The sequence below is a fragment of the Panulirus ornatus genome, chromosome 57, assembly GCF_036320965.1.
Source record: "Panulirus ornatus isolate Po-2019 chromosome 57, ASM3632096v1, whole genome shotgun sequence".
Taxonomy (NCBI): Eukaryota; Metazoa; Arthropoda; class Malacostraca; order Decapoda; family Palinuridae; genus Panulirus; species Panulirus ornatus.
Window position 1 is genome coordinate 693,801 of NC_092280.1, and position 16,928 is coordinate 710,728.

At 40.8% G+C, this 16,928-nt stretch overlaps 1 protein-coding gene across 2 annotated transcripts in view; it reads right to left on the minus strand.

The window, feature by feature from the left end:
* LOC139766085 (uncharacterized) overlaps window positions 1–15,843 on the minus strand; it is a 19,856-nt gene extending 4,013 nt beyond the window's left edge. Inside the window, exons 1-4 of one of the 2 annotated variants that reach the window (XM_071694231.1) lie at window positions 15,769–15,843; window positions 5,915–6,384; window positions 4,708–4,814; window positions 345–1,191 (exon numbers count right to left, since the gene is read on the minus strand). In XM_071694231.1, coding sequence (XP_071550332.1) covers window positions 345–1,191; window positions 4,708–4,814; window positions 5,915–6,041 — 1,081 coding nt within the window. In that variant the 5' untranslated portion in view covers window positions 6,042–6,384; window positions 15,769–15,843. The other variant, XM_071694232.1, reaches the window with a different exon arrangement.
* Between the last annotated feature and the right edge of the window lie 1,085 nt (window positions 15,844–16,928).

Sequence of the window (16,928 nt, forward strand, 5' to 3'; positions counted from 1 at the left end):
GCCTACTCTGTTAAGGGATCAAGCAGTTGGCTGCAGAGGATATAAACTATTGAGAGAGGTGCGTACGTACATGCTGTGCTGGTGTGGAGACATCACACAGTACTGAAGGGAATATTTAATATTTATGCTATCTTTCGGAGGACTCTTGCTCGACTGAGGATACAAAGAAGTTCTACAATTACAAGAATATGATTAATCTAGTAGTCTGGATACAGGCAATAAGCTGGAAAGGGTAAGAGACTGGCTCAGGTGAGAATAAGTGTTTTTATATCAATCTGTGGAGACTGATATTACACCTAACGTTATAAGTAATAGCACAAGTTAGATAAAATTTGTATACTTACTCACAACGCTGAGCTGAATCACCTGTGATACCTTAGGTTCTGTGTTGATCTGACAGATATACGTGCCAGCGTCCTCAGGTTTGGTGAACTTGATCTGTAAGGTGTAATCTTCCGGTTCCCACACGCCATCGATATAGTTAGGGCCTGGCTGGAGGCCTTTGTTTTCCATGCTGTTGGAAGTTGGTCCTTGTGAGTAAATGGCGATAGGGCTGTCGTGTTGTGTGTACGCGTGCGTTCCTCCGTCTCCGTAGTGTTTACCTGGAGTCTGATTATATTTTGAGTGTGATGGTTTCGTGTACTGCGACAGCCTAGACAGAGTACTTAATGACTTCTTGGCGCGGGAGTAGTCCGTATTCTTGTGTCTGAACTCGTAGTCTCGGCGAGTGCGAAGTCTCCCTCTGTCTGACGCTTGTTTATCTCTGGACCAGACTCTTCTGGGGATACCGTCATCAACGTGAGCTTGCCTCTTGATGAAGCCTTCACCCCGAGTAGTGTGCGACTCATAGATATTCATAGTACGACCGTCGCTGGGAATACTGTTTATGACCACTCGCGTGCTCCGTCCACTGCCAGGCACATCTTGAACAAACTGAAGTTTCTTCCAAGTGTCGACACACAGGCAGTGTGTGGGATCCCATCCACGGCGCTGATCATCGTTAGCTGTTGCACCTGTGGTGTTGCGGGGCAGGTGAGGGCCACAGTCATGGCAGGGCTGCGTTGTAATGTGTCGAGGTCTTCTGGTCTTGAACTTTGCTGTGCCGGGAAGAACGGAGATCCGTAGATCAGTAGAAAAGGTCTCTCGGCCAGTGGACAACACCTGAAGGTCACGACCCCTGATCCAGGACACCTGTCAGTATCATAAAGTACAGTTATAACCTAACTCAAATTTTGTCATTAACACCTTAGATACGTCCCATTAACACCTTAAATACGTCCCATTAACACCTTGATTATGTCCCATTAACACCTTGATTACGTCCTATTAACACCTTAAATACGTCCCATTAACACCTTAAATACGTCCCATTAACACCTTAAATACGTCCCATTAACACCTTGACTATGTCCCATCAACACCTTGATTACGTCCTATTAACACCTTAAATACGTCCCATTAACACCTTAAATACGTCCCATTAACACCTTAAATACGTCCCATTGACGGAACTAAAGTTTCTTTCTCTCCTCCTCCTCCGTGTGTGTGTGTGTGTGTGTGTGTGTGTGTGTGTGTGTACTCCAGGTGTACACGTTTATCAACCAACTCCACGAGGTTAAGATGACTGTTCCAGTATCTTTTATCGTAAATAATTATCAAATATGAGAAGGCAGAACTTGGGTCGATATGTTACGGAAAAATTATATGTATCATATATCATTCATGAATTTCTCTATACAGTCGGAAATTCTGATAAGATACACAAGAGATTAATTTGGTTCCACTGAAAGGTGCCATAGACTGGGATACACACACACACACACACACACACACACACACACACACACACACACACTGAGCAAGCTGTAGCCAAAGGGTCGTTATGAGTGGCATGGCCGATCCTGTCTGCCGTCGTTCATTAACAACATATCAAAGGTTTCAGATCTTTATCATGATGCTCCAGCGTCAGTCAGTCTGTGTTGGATTCCAACAGTCTATCAGTAAAACTATTACGTTAAAGGATCATTTCTCAATTCTATTCAGCCATGATGCATCATATAATGTCAACAATAGAGCACGGGTGTTCGACCCTCGGATATAATGGCTTGGTCACTGACCTGATCCATGATAGTCAGGTCAAAGGTCGGGCCACACTACCCAAGCGTCATGGTGTGTTCCTGCAGCTGACATGTATAACTCGTATGCCATCGATGAGACGCCTTCCTTTTATATTACCAGGTCAGCTACTCTTGTTACCTTGATCGATATTACTTTATTTGCCGAATATTACCTGCCTAATTGATTACAATATTCATAGAATACTTTCATCACATAACAATATACAGATTAGATACTCACATACTGTCACCTGAAACTTGGACTTCCACAGCTGAATCACTGGCTGTGACACATGGTGTGTGGAACCCATCAACGGTTGCACACTTATTCCCTTATCAAGTCAACATTTAGTCTCGAGTTCTTGAGAACTGAAGAATCGTTTAAGAACAGTAACTGTCATGGAGTACTGCTGAGACCTAACCTCCTTCTGAAATGACTAATGTAATCGAACAGTTATCATCATTATTATCATCAACACCACAACTATCTCGTCTGTAATCCCATGACTTGAATTATGAGACAGTTTAGTCTTTAACAACATAATCTTCCGAGGAAGGAGTGATTCATCCACGACTCTAAACGCACCACTGATTTCTCCAGCTCAAATTAATTTGGTTCTTCTGCTGGGCTCTGAGTCAGGTGTTCCTTCTTTACCTGGCGATCAAGATTGTAAGCCTCACATCGTGGCAATCTTGATAGATATACATTGATTACATCCATTCTGTTATAGAAACAGTATGTAAACAAATGATAAAGAACCCTTCTCTAAAATAGGTAGCGTAAGAAATTGCAGGAATAATGAATGGTCAGAATTAGAAAGTGAATGAAGTAGAAAATGAATAAAGTTACAAATAAGTGAGATCTGAAATGGGTAAAGAAATTGGTTGAGCAAGAAATGGCTGGAGTAACATATGGATGCAGTGACATATAAGTGAAGGAGGAAATGGGTGGAGCCAAAATCAAGTACGGTAAGAAATGGGTTGACTTACTTATTTCAGTGTTTGTGGTCATCTAAACCTCGCCCCCATTTTCTTTACAGATTTTCATACTGACCACAGTCTTTTTAAAGATTTCATGAAATAAGACAATTACAGTTTCATTCAGTTCAGTATTATACAGCGTCTACTATACTGTGGTTCATGATCATGTACCTCGACTCAACATTCATTCTATTTCTCATTGCTGACCGTTGGAATGCCATGGACTCTGAGAGCCAAAGAAAATAACAAAAATACATTTAGAACTTTCATCTTGAGGCGTGTGGGATTCATCACTGAAGGCAAACTGCTTCTTACGATACCAACTTTCCACACTAACTTCAAGGATGTGACGCAGAAGTGTGTCCCTCGATCCTCACTCCTTAAGGCAATGTTGTTTATCTATTCTTGAAGAGCCCGAATTGATGAAAATATCCCGTCATGGGATACGTCGGTGTCAATAACTTGTCATGAGAGACAAAATTTCTCTAAACTAAAAATTATTTTCTATTTATTTTATGTTTATATTCTATAAAACATGTTCCAGTAATGGTCTCATATCCATCGGTCAAGACGGCTTCTACAATCACTCATTAACATAGGAGCGTTTACGATCAGTGAACACACATGAGCCCAGTACCAGATGAGCCCAGTAACACATGAGCCCAGTAACACATGAGCCCAGTAACAGATGAGCCCAGTGACACATGAGCCCAGTAACACATGAGCCCAGTAACACATGAGCCCAGTAACAGATGAGCCCAGTGACACATGAGCCCAGTAACACATGAGCCCAGTAACATGTACATGAGCCCAGTAACAGATGAGCCCAGTAACAGATTAGCCCAGTGACACATGAGCCCAGTAACACATGAGGCCAGTAACACATGAGCCCAGTAACACATGAGCCCAGTGACACATGAGCCCAATAACACATGAGCCCAGTAACACATGAGCCCAGTAACAGATGAGCCCAGTAACACATGAGCCCAGTAACATATGAGCCCAGTAACACATGAGCCCAGTAACACAGGAGCTCAGTAACCCAGAAAATCTGTAACATAGGAACCATGTAACACAGGAGCCCAGTATTACAAGAATCCAGTAACACCGGAGTTCAGCAGCACATGAACCCAGTAACACAGAACACAGTGATCATAACAATGGCATAAAACGTAAAGAATAATCCTTCTCAAAGAATAAATTTTTCTTCTCTAATTTCGTTATTTAACAATGATGTCATTTTATCATGAATGCCACGAATACCATAACAACAGATTCATAAATGAAGAGACAACATTGTTATGTTCACTCGCTAAGTTATCTAGCGGGCAATGGAGAAAGATCCTTTATATTTCAGTCAAGTAACCTTGATGTGTGGCAGGTGAGCTTATGTTACCTGCCTCTTCTGTCATATATATATATATATATATATATATAGAGAGAGAGAGAGAGAGAGAGAGAGAGAGAGAGAGAGAGAGAGAGAGAGAGAGAGAGAGAGAGAGAGAGAGAGAGAGAGAGAGAGAGAGAGAGAGAGATTCATGAAACAGAGGCATAAGTTAGGACGGTGACAGAGAGTAGAACAGAAGGTAGGAAACGTGTGATGACTTACCCTCTTGCGAGCGAGATGTTTGACAGTGCAGGGGAGTCTTCCTGTCTGGCCAGCGAAGGTTGTCACGTTCAGATCTGATGGCTTCTCTCCGAACTCTGGCTTCACCACTGGGAGGGCGAGAAATGGGCCATGATTCTGCGCCATGCCACACCATGAGGGAAATCAGTTAATGCGTAACGGGAGGAGATAATAGTGACATGTCTCTCATATAACAGCACGTTCCTCAGTGAAGATGTATCTTGGGGTTTATACCTCAACCTAATCTTATTTATGACGTGGCGAGCTTCCAGCAGTCGCTATGCAGCAAGACTTAATGTGACACTCACTGTAATGTTATCACATGACGCTCCCTGTAATGTCATGACGTGACGCTCCCTGTAATGGCTTTACGTATGGTTGGTTGCAACATCAAAATACAACATACGTTCTCATGACTAATGGAAGATGACATGCAACATGTGATAATATTTCTCTGACAGTATCTAGGTTTGTGTTTATCATCTTCCTTTACTCTTATTTCACTGCCTGACAGCCAGCCTAAACATTGAAGAGGAGCAAAAATTTTTCCATTAAGAGCGCTAGGAAGTATATACACTGCCACGAAGAATATAACAACATTGTCCCTTTCCTTCAAAAAGCCACTTGTACAGATAACGAAGCAGACGACGTTGAGTAAGGTCAGCTGGCTAGGTTATAATGTCAGTTTCTCCACATGTAAAAATATCTGAAATTCTTGACTGCTGTTTTAACCAAGCTTGATTCCAGTTCGAATCTAAAAAAAACAAAAAACTATTCACCTTATCATACATACGGAATACCACTATGAGATTCTTCCTCTTTATCTCCTGTTGGAATCCCCACTTGTGGCTCATAAGAACTGACGAATGTGGAGTTTATAAAACAGGATGTTGTCCATGGCTTTATCGTCATAATCAGATAATGAATATAAGATTATCTATCACAGCAGATTATACATCTACTTACAACATTATCTATCTCAGCAGGTTATACATCATTGGAAACACGTTTCTAAATTTCTATGTGGATATATATATATATATATATATATATATATATATATATATATATATATATATATATATATATATATATATATATATATATATATACTTAAACACAGACAGGTTCTATGGTCCTCAAAGTGATATGTACATGCATCAGAAGCACCACACTCGCAGGGACTTACCGAAGTCAAACGAGGCTGCGACGATGGTGGCGAAGAAGACGATCCAGCAGAGTGGAGACCTCAGACCCGTGATGCGAGGGACCACCAGGAACAGTGTCACCATCATGGGACTCCTGCCCACAACCATCCTCACCACACACGTCTGGATCCTCACTAACACTTCTCCAGCCAGGTGCTCTAGTGCACCTTAGCGTCCCACATCTCACTGGTCCTCTGAAGTTACCCGTACTTCACTACAACATTTTGGTTTCTAAGGTAATCTCAAAACTGTATCTAACATCTTTCCTAACTTTTGACGCACTCTTTACACAGTTCGTCACGCTATATCTTTGATTTCTTTCCCCTTCTCACTGTTCAATTTTCTAGCAGGATGTGGAAATACGAATCGTTCTTGTTTTCAGGCTAGAGACGCAAAGAGAGGAGCGAGCACCAAGCAGCACTTCACCTCAGCCAAGCCAAGCACCAGGCACCTGCAACACAATACTTGGTGACTGAGAACACACCGTTGCTAATCATCGGATTGGAGTTTCACGTCTTTATTAGATAAGTCCATGATGGCACGATCTTACGTACAACACGACACTACGACTGTTAAATCAAAGGCTAAGCGGTCATAAACATAGGCTCACATCAACGTGGTCAAGGGTCGTGTCATCGTGCTCAGCGGTCGTAACACTGAGGTGAACGGTCATAACATCGTGCTCAGTGGTCGTAACACTGAGGTGAACGGTCATAACATCGTGCTCAGTGGTCGTAACACTGAGGTGAACGGTCATAACATCGTGCTCAGCGGTCGTAACACTGAGGTGAACGGTCATAACATCGTGCTCAAGATAGTAACAATTTCACAGGGTTACAGTACTTCCTCTCAGTGGATCAGTCACCTTAGTTTACCTAAGTTCGTGTAAACGTCACCAAACCTACAGTCATCATAAAGAGACAATTACAAAAGTGTATCTCACTCGTGAGGACGGTGATGTGGTTAGGCCTACGTCCCACATTGTGCAGCTCTTGCCGTCTCCATGAAATAATCGATTATAAAAAAACAACGAAAAAACGAAACCATTTTTCCGAACCTGTCAATGGTGCAGATTCATTTTCAGGAACACCTGAAACATTTTTCTTTAATCAATCCCGAGGAAAGAAGTATATTGCGGACCTGCACCATCCACCACCGATGATCATTCTTCTGATATACTCAAAATAAAGAAGCACTTCCACTCTGCCTTCCTGCTCATTTACATCACTTGAGAAGCTCATGTCATAAGTTTTCCCGAGTGCAATACACTCAAAAACTCAATCATTCACAAACACGACAAACTGTTTCTATGTACATATGTGAAAGAACTTAGAAGTGAGATCAGGCAATAATTATATGAAAGGTAATATCTCTAGCAAATTGATATATATACATATATATATATATATATATATATATATATATATATATATATATATATATATATATATATGTATATATATATATATATATATATATATATATATATATATATATATATATATATATATATATATATATATATATATATATATATATATATATATATATATATATATATATATATATATATATATCTATATATATATATATATATATATATATATATATATATATATATATATATATATATATATACATATATATATATATATATATATATATATATATATATATATATATATATATATATATATATATATATATACATATATGATCTGTTTTTGCACTATCTATGGGGGGGGGAGGTTGGGGTAGGCATGCTGTTGTCATGCACTGGCCATGGGAAGGTTAGCTTTGTTGCTGCTTAACATAAGGGTTTTGTTCCTTGCTATACACAGACACCTTAACCAGTTTGTCTGGAATAACCAACGATATCGTCCCTTGGAATAGCCATCGTTACAATCCCTTGTAGTTATAACTGACTACATATAGTAACCATCACTCCAGAAAGGACATTTACAGTCTGCAGCATCTGTGGTCTCCTCTATCATATGTTTCTTAGTTCATTCCTTTCCTGAGGCAATGTACAACTGTAAACAGGCACGATACAATGAAGTGGAATGACCCCCTCCCAGTCTCACTGAAGGGGAACGGCACCCCCCCAGCCTTAGTGAAGGGGAATGACACTCTCCCAGCCTTAGTGAAGGGGAATGACACCCTCCCAGCCTTAGTGAAGAAATGTAAAATAAATTTCCACACAAACGTAAGGGCGATACCTGAGGAAACATCCTTCCCTGAAAATGAATGCATCATGCGCAGGAAGGCAGACAACAGCAACATACCACTTAATGTTGTTGAGGCTGTTTATGATAGTATGAGAGATTACAACACACAACAGCAAGTGGAAAAAATCACACAGATACCTTAAGGAGAAATGGCTGGACACTTAAATGCGGAGATACAAATAATGTCAATCGCTGAGTTGAGGCGAGAAAATTTTTCTAAGGTTTGTAAACATTTATTCAGTCAAACTAAAAATCAGTAAAAACCTAAAGTTTGAAATTTATGATAAAATAGATATTTCAAATGGTAAATTTTGAGAGTTTCTGTGTTATTACAAACCGAAGTAATTATCACAAATGGTTTTGTGAATCAAGACAACAACAGAGACAGTTCTGTTAAAGAGAAATTATTTCATATATGACAGTGATATTTGTTGACATAAATGACGGTGATTTGTTGGCATAAATGACAGTGATTTGTTGACATTAATGACTTATTTCTTAACATAAATGACAGTGATTTGTTAACATAAATAACAGTAATTTATTGACAGTTCAGTGACATATGATGGAGAGAAAAAACGTAAGTAACTTACCAAATGGTTGAGGTTATGTAAACGTCACCGTTCAGCAACAAGAACGGTTTTTGTCACTAAAATGTGCGGTCTTTGACCTGCTGATCCTACATCACTGCTGAACTCTCAGTACTACTCTGATGGATGAACAAACTATGCCATCATTGTCTCGTATGATGTCATCAATGTTGTGTTGAGTTATATCAGTATTGTAGCCAGGACAAGGAAGTTCCAGGTTATCAGTTTTTGATGAACTTTTGGATCGTGGCATGAGTGTTGCATGGTCACGTATCACGTTTGATAGCTGGCCTTTCTCTTCATATTTGCTTTTACATTTGCAATTTCATCCATCATAAATGATCGCTGCACAGACATAAAAGCTTCTGACCAACTCGTTATATCTGGAACTAAATTTAAAACAAAAGATTTTTCCATAAAAAGACAGAAAGAGTTTTTATGAAATTCCTAGATAATTTCAACTTATTATAAACGTTATTTTGTCATAATCTTTGATTAGAAAGTTGAGAAATGATTATAGAATGAGGTACTTCATCTTCACCGGAGGCAACAGGATCAATATCAAGTGGAAAATTGATAAGAAAGTCGTTTATAGGTAGAAAAGAAAATACTTAGAAGAAATATCAATGGTCAATTGTTTAAAGTAATACCTGGTGGTCGGCAATACTCAACTCCTTCATCAACAACAATACCAGACCAACATCCTTCAACTTCTCTTCGAACATTTATTGAAAAACTGATTTAACAGAAATACTTAGAACAATGATTGAGAAATGTAAGGTTATGACACGGTCACTATTGAAATTCTTGGTGAAGAAAATGTGATGTTGACACATTAAAGACGGTGAGTGGGTGATTATGTTCTTGGATGTGTCTCATCATTAATGGTACAAGTTGTATATGAACTCATGATTCATTATGATACAAAGTCATTCCTTAGCAGAGTTCCGTGCAGAGCCACAGTTACACATTAACTGTTGTGTTAAGATTGATAAAAGTAGACACTATCAGCATACCTGCGGTGCTGGGATACGAACGGTGAGACTCGAGGTAGATCAATATGATAATGTGAACGAAAATTTCAGTTGGTCACGGTAACAGTGTTGCTTTATGACGACAATACCAAGCACTTGCGTCGTGACACATTACCTTCCACTATCTGCTAACATAAAGTGAGGAAATCAAGTAGATACTTGTACAATACTATATAATTTACGATCAATTTCAGTAAAATAGTTTCTCTCCTGGGTCTTCTGTCAGGCAACCAATGCTGTTTCGAGGATCACGTTATCTCTGATATCATCTTGATAAGTCTATATCTACGAGAAGACTATATGATCCTACTCTTTGCCTGTACCGATAAGCTATCTCTCAAGAGATATAACTTGGTTATATGGCAGGATTCCTGCACCATCTCACAAAGTGTCCACATATTTCTTTACTCGTATTCCAATATATCCTCATTTGAACATACGTGTAGAAATCCAGCACTTCTCTTAAATCATTGCAGTCAATATATATATATATATATATATATATATATATATATATATATATATATATATATATATATATATATATATATATATATATATATATATATATATATATATATAAGAGTTACATTTCGTCTTTTATTTCGACCGAAACACTTTTCATTATTTATCACGAATGTTCTTATGTCAACACAAACATAGCAAGAACATACAGAATCTTATAACAGACAACCAACCATAGTGGCTGGTTCCAGACCAGGACACTGCCAGACGGATTCCCAGAACTCTCCTGACATACTACCAGAACACTACCAGACTTATTCTTATGACGCTACCAGACATTTCAAAGACATTTCCAGCTCTACCGGGAATGCTCGCAGACATATTCCCAGAACGCTTCCAGATATTCCAGAAACGCTTCCAGAGATATTCCCAGGGCGCTTCCACACATTCTCGAGACACTCCCATATATTCCCGGGACATTCCCAAACATATTACCGGGACGCTACCAGCTATTCCCTGGACACTCCTGAATATATTCCGAAGATGTTTCCAGATATAAGTCATGTCCCAATAAAGGACCATTCAGTCACCTTATTAACTAACAATAGTAATATTAAATACCACAATATAATCTAGCTGAACAAAACATGATATAGCAGTAGATAGCATAACATAACATGACATGATATAGCAGGACATAACATAACATGATATGATATAGCAGTACATAGCACAACAAGCTATAGAGTACATAGCATAACATAACAAGTTATAGTAGTGCATAGCATAACATAATATGATATAGCAGTACATAGCATAGCCGAACATGATATAGTGGTACATAGCATAACATAACATGATATAGCAGCACATAGCATAACAAAACATGATAAGCAGTACATAGCATAACATGATAGAGCAGTACATAGCATAACATACCATAACATAATATAGCAGTACATAGCATAACATAACATGATAAGCAGTACATAGCATAACATGATATAGCAGTACATAGCATAACATAACACATACCACATGCTGGTGGCTACATGCAGGCTTTAACTTGGACTGTGTCAAGAATCTGCTTGAAATTATTAATATAATGTCTATGCCACAGGTACTGACAGCCAACTGACACGCTCTCACAAGTTGAAAGGCTTTGACAGCTGGCTGACAGGTACTGACAGCCAACAGACATGAGTTAACAGCAAACTGACAGGTTCTGAGAGCCAGCAGACAGGGTATGACAACCCAGTCACTAACAGCCAGCTCACAGCCCAAACTTTCCATTTATAGTCCTCTAAAAGGATCATGTCCACTGAAACATCATCATTATATCCATCTTGTACGGCCCCTGCCAGGCCACCCTACATCTGCCTAGGTGCTGTGGCCCCTGCCAGGCCACCCTACATCTGCCTAGGTGCTGTGGCCCCTGCCAGGCCACCCTACACACAGCCCTAAGTGTTCTGATCAGCACCTACCTGCCGTATACACAGCCCTCGGTGCTCTGGTCAGCACCTGGCTACCTCACACACAACCCTGGGGGCTCTGGTCAGCACCTGGCTACTACACACACATCTCTAGGTGCTCTGGTCAGCATCTGGCTACCCCACACACAACCCTGGTTCCTCTATAACAGTCTAATCCTCGTTAGTGGTCCTCCTCACAAGATGGTATAAGTCCCTGCGTAGTTCCTATGTTTGTTGTGAGGTCGGTTGCTGGACCACCTTCATTCCTCACAACATACGTCATACCTCATAACAAAATTGACTCATAATAACATTCTCTCACATTCGTATCTTGATAATTACTTGAATAAAGGTCAAGAAATTTACGGGTATGCTAAATATCGTTTGTGTGAGAGAGCAGATCGAAATTTTATTTCGTAAATCATTCTTTCTGAATTGTTAGAGAAACCTAATCTTTATGTAGTAATCAGATTGAACCTGTCAGTAAATATGTCATCAGTTATGTACACATTTACATGTACGATGCTGGTGGTGGGGAACATCCACTCTCCCGTCCGTCACTGTAACCTCCTCCCCTCACCACTGTAGGGAACAGCCATCCACCAACATTACAGCTCTGTATCCATTCCATTAACACTGTCATGGATGAATTTCTATTCTAACAGTGTTCACCCTCACTTCCATGTGCGGTACAACCCCTCATCCATCCAAAAGGAATATGGTACACTCACGTGCATCCAGTGGATGGGATACCTCCTCACACCCGGCGCACCTCCTCACACCCGGCGCACCTCCTCACACCCGGCGCACCTCCTCACACCCGGCGCACCTCCTCCCACCCGGCGCACCTCCTGATACCCGGCGCACCTCCTCACACCCGGCGCACCTCCTCACACCCGGCGCACCTCCTCACACCCGGCGCACCTCCTCACACCCGGCGCACCTCCTCACACCCGGTGCACCTCCTCACACCCGGCGCACCTCCTCACACCCGGCGCACCTCCTCACACCCGGCGCACCTCCTCACACCCGGTGCACCTCCTCACACCCGGCGCACCTCCTCACACCCGGTGCACCTCCTGACACTCAGCTCACCTCCTACTCAGCGAAAGCTGTAAGAAACAGCACACTACCTAACACTCAGGGCAACTAATACTGATCGCATCCAACACTCAGTACACCTAGCAATCAGCGAACGTATCAGTCGATACATCTATCTCAGCGAACCTCCTGATGCAGAACAACTAATGCTTAGCGCATCTAACACTCAGCGAACCTCCTAACACTCAGCGAACCTCCTAACACTCAGCGAACCTCCTAACACTCAGCGAACCTCCTAACACTCATGCATCAAATAACCAGCGTACTAACACTCTCCTCGCAGGTTCAGACTTGCATAATTGCTAACACAAATACAACCAAGAAAAAAAATTATTTTTTTCCTTAAGTTTATATGTACATAAGGCTCGTATATGTACATAAGGTTCGTATATGTACATAAGGCTCGTATATGTACATAAGGTTCGTATATGTACATAAGGTTCGTATATGTACATTTAGATATCATTACCATAGACCCCCATCATACAACACTCAGCCACACATATACATACATTATTGTTCGAACGCTTTGGCAGGCTAACACGCTCCTTATATTCCATAGTTGCAGCAATTGTGAACACTTGAGAAATCCCGAGCTTGGCTATGGTCTCTCTTGATTCAAAGAACACTGAACCTCAGTAAGAGTAGTTCCTGGTCTGAACCATAGCAGTTATCAATACCTTATAATGACAACTTTAAAAACCATATGTTATTGCCTTCAGCCATCGGCGTAGATATCCAGTCCATCACTGTCAACAGAACGGTCAACCGCATACGCTGCCACACTCACCTGTAGTCCACTTCACAGTCGGCTACGACATACTCTAGCAGACTGATCCAACATCCCTACTCCCACTCACCCATCACCCTCTCTCCCGCTCATCCATCACCCTCTCTCCCACTCATCCATCACACCTCTCTCCCATTCATCCATCACCTCCTCTCCCACTCATTCATCACCGTCTCTCACACTCACCCATCACCCTCACCCACTCATCCATTCAGCAGAACACGACCCTTACAGTCATGCACCCATGACGTTAACAATCCACAGCCATGAACAACACATCGGTTAGTAGAGGGAAAACATTGAAAAAAAACGACGCTAAATCATGAGTTGTCTATTATGGATTACTAGCGAGCCAAGTAGTCCCTCCTAGTGTACACAATAGACTTACGGCCTAGCCTCGCTGCCCTTATCCTAAGCCCTCATAATCATGTGATATGGATCCTGACTTCCCAGAATCTTACTCTCTCATAGCCTAGCATTCTGAACTCTACGTCTAGTTCCTTTACCTCTCACATATTGGAGGTCTAGCAATCTTTATATCCATACGCAAATGCCTGTGACCACATGCTGGGGCCTCAACATTATTCAAGTACTAGCATCCTACAGGATCAATGTCCAGCGTCCTTTGACCTCATGGCTTAATGTCCTCGACTCCCTCTCTTCCAGTACGCTACAGGTCATATCCTTCATCCTACACTGTCATGCGTAAGGACTCATGTTCCAGATCATCTAGACCTTCCTCATCCAGTGTCTCAAGTCCTTCAAGTTAAGTAGAGTCTGGTAATCATTGGCATTTTGTATTCTCAGTTTTACATTTTATGTATTCAATGTATAAGACCTATTGTATGACCTTATATCTTAATACTCGCATTACCCATGTCTTGGCATCATCATGCACATCATCAGGAGCCCTAGGAAGGTAGTGTATATTGACTCCTCAGTTTAGTATCTTAGATCTTCACTCTCATAGTTTGCCGGTTCCATCCTAGCAGGCCTTCACCTAGAGCTTCATGTCTTCATCGTGAAGTACTGCAGTTCAGCTTTGTGTACCTCTGCAGTCAGCATGGAAGCTAATTCTTGCTTTTGTTTCAGCAAGGTCAGGTCTTCGTTCTGACTCACCACAGAATCACTGAACACCTTCCCCTGCAAGATTCAGGTGGCGTCACCTGATCTACCTGATATCTACCTGATATCTACCTGATATCTACCGTCTTAAATATTCCCGGCAGACTTACCTCATCATCAGGCAGACTTACCTCATCAGGCAGACTTACCTCATCAGGCAGACTTACCTCATCAGGCAGACTTACCTCAGTTTTCCTAACACCATCATTTAAGGAGCTTAAGTGAAGATATTATCCGAAATCTCTTGAGCTGAGTATTGTAAAATTCAAAACCAAGGCAGTAACCTTACTGGGCTCAGCGGTACGACCCCTCGGTTTTTAACAGCCTGGTCTTCACCCTGACCGTAAGGGTCATGTCAAAGGTCGCGTCATCATACCCAAGGGTCATCATCGTGCACTGGGCCTTACGTTTATGATCAAACACACAATATACCATTACTATATCTAGATCGAAATCTGCGAGTCAACATCGTCAAGTTACAGATACCTGCGTCCTCTGTAGGTCCCAGGTATGGGTAGAGACTTTGCTGGTAAGTATCAGGGGAATTTCTGCCCACGACAACACAAGAAAATATCCACATGATAGTTTGTTACCTGGATTTGCAAGGCATCACTTTGCGTCCGCTTCCCTCCTCCAGCACTTCCAGAAGACCACTAATTACCAGACCAGACGATGCTGTTTAAGGAAGAAACACGTATTTGTTTTTTTCCCAGCGTTATGACTGATCCATATTTTCAGATTACCATTTGCATATCTGTACTGTAGTGACTGATTTTTTTTCACTTTCCTGCAAGGCTTTGCTATCTATATTTTCGTACTTATCTCTTTCCTTTACTGATGCTATAGTGTCATAGCGGCGCTGGTTTTATTTCTGGCACTATCCATCACGTTACCTCGACCATCCCGGAGGACAACTTCATGAACTGGAGTTGATGCAATAATCAACAGATTACAACATCAAAGATTAAATTCACCCAGTCAGCAGGCAATGATAGAACCTGTTGTCGCATCAACATTGGTCTGGTTGTACCTGGGAACTGGCGAGCGCCAGTGGAACTATGGCACAACGGGAATGGTCGCACGTGCAGACCTAAACACGTCCCAGAAGCGACTGGCGCGCGGGACTCAAGCCCGCCTGCTCTCACCTCCAGCTGCCTGAAGTACGACAATCACATCATAACTCCCTAAATACATTACTTCTCATGTATGCCCACAACAGCTCACTTGCCACAAGTTCATGACTTATATGGAGACTACTTTCTTCCACAAACCGACTTCCCTACAAAAGTTTAATACCCCACCATCTACGACCCAAAAAATAAAATATTACAGACATAACGTCAAAGTTTTCTCATTATTTATCTTTCCTTTGCCATAAGTGAGGTAAGTTTCGACAACTATGGGATAATTTGAAATTAATGTCACAGTAAGAAAGTGTTGGACCGTCCTCCAGGGTGAGGGAGGGGAACATCCACCTACTGCCTCACCAGGACACCCAGAATTTTCAAGCCAATCTCTCCCACGACTCACTGACTCCTTCCTGCCACCACAAGAGAAACAAGCTTGATCTGACTCAGTTATTCATTCATTTCTTGCATTTCCCTCCAACCATGTAAATATCTCCTCTGGTCATTTTCAATGTTAACTGAAATAATCATAATGAAGTATCCACCAGAATAATATTGTCCACACGCCATGTAAGGAGAGGAAGGTCAAATGTCAGGTCATGATTAGTGCCCATCTGCACTCCGCACGGATATATATATATATATATATATATATATATATATATATATATATATATATATATATATATATATATATATATATCCTCCCCTCTTGTTTTCTTTTTAATTTTCCAAAAGAAGGAACAGAGAATTGGGCCAGGTGAGGGTATTCCCTCAAGGCCCAGTCCTCTGTTCTTAACGCTACCTCGCTAATGCGGGAAATGGCGAATAGTTTGAAAGAAAAGAAAGAAGAATATATATATATATATATATATATATATATATATATATATATATATATATATATATATATATATATATATATATATGTATATATATATATATGTATAAATGTATGTGTGAGTGTGTGTGTGTTTGCTTTTAAAGATGTATGTGCGAAATACTTAATAAAACAGATGGATTTGTACATAGCATTTATGGATCTGGAGAAGGCATATGATAG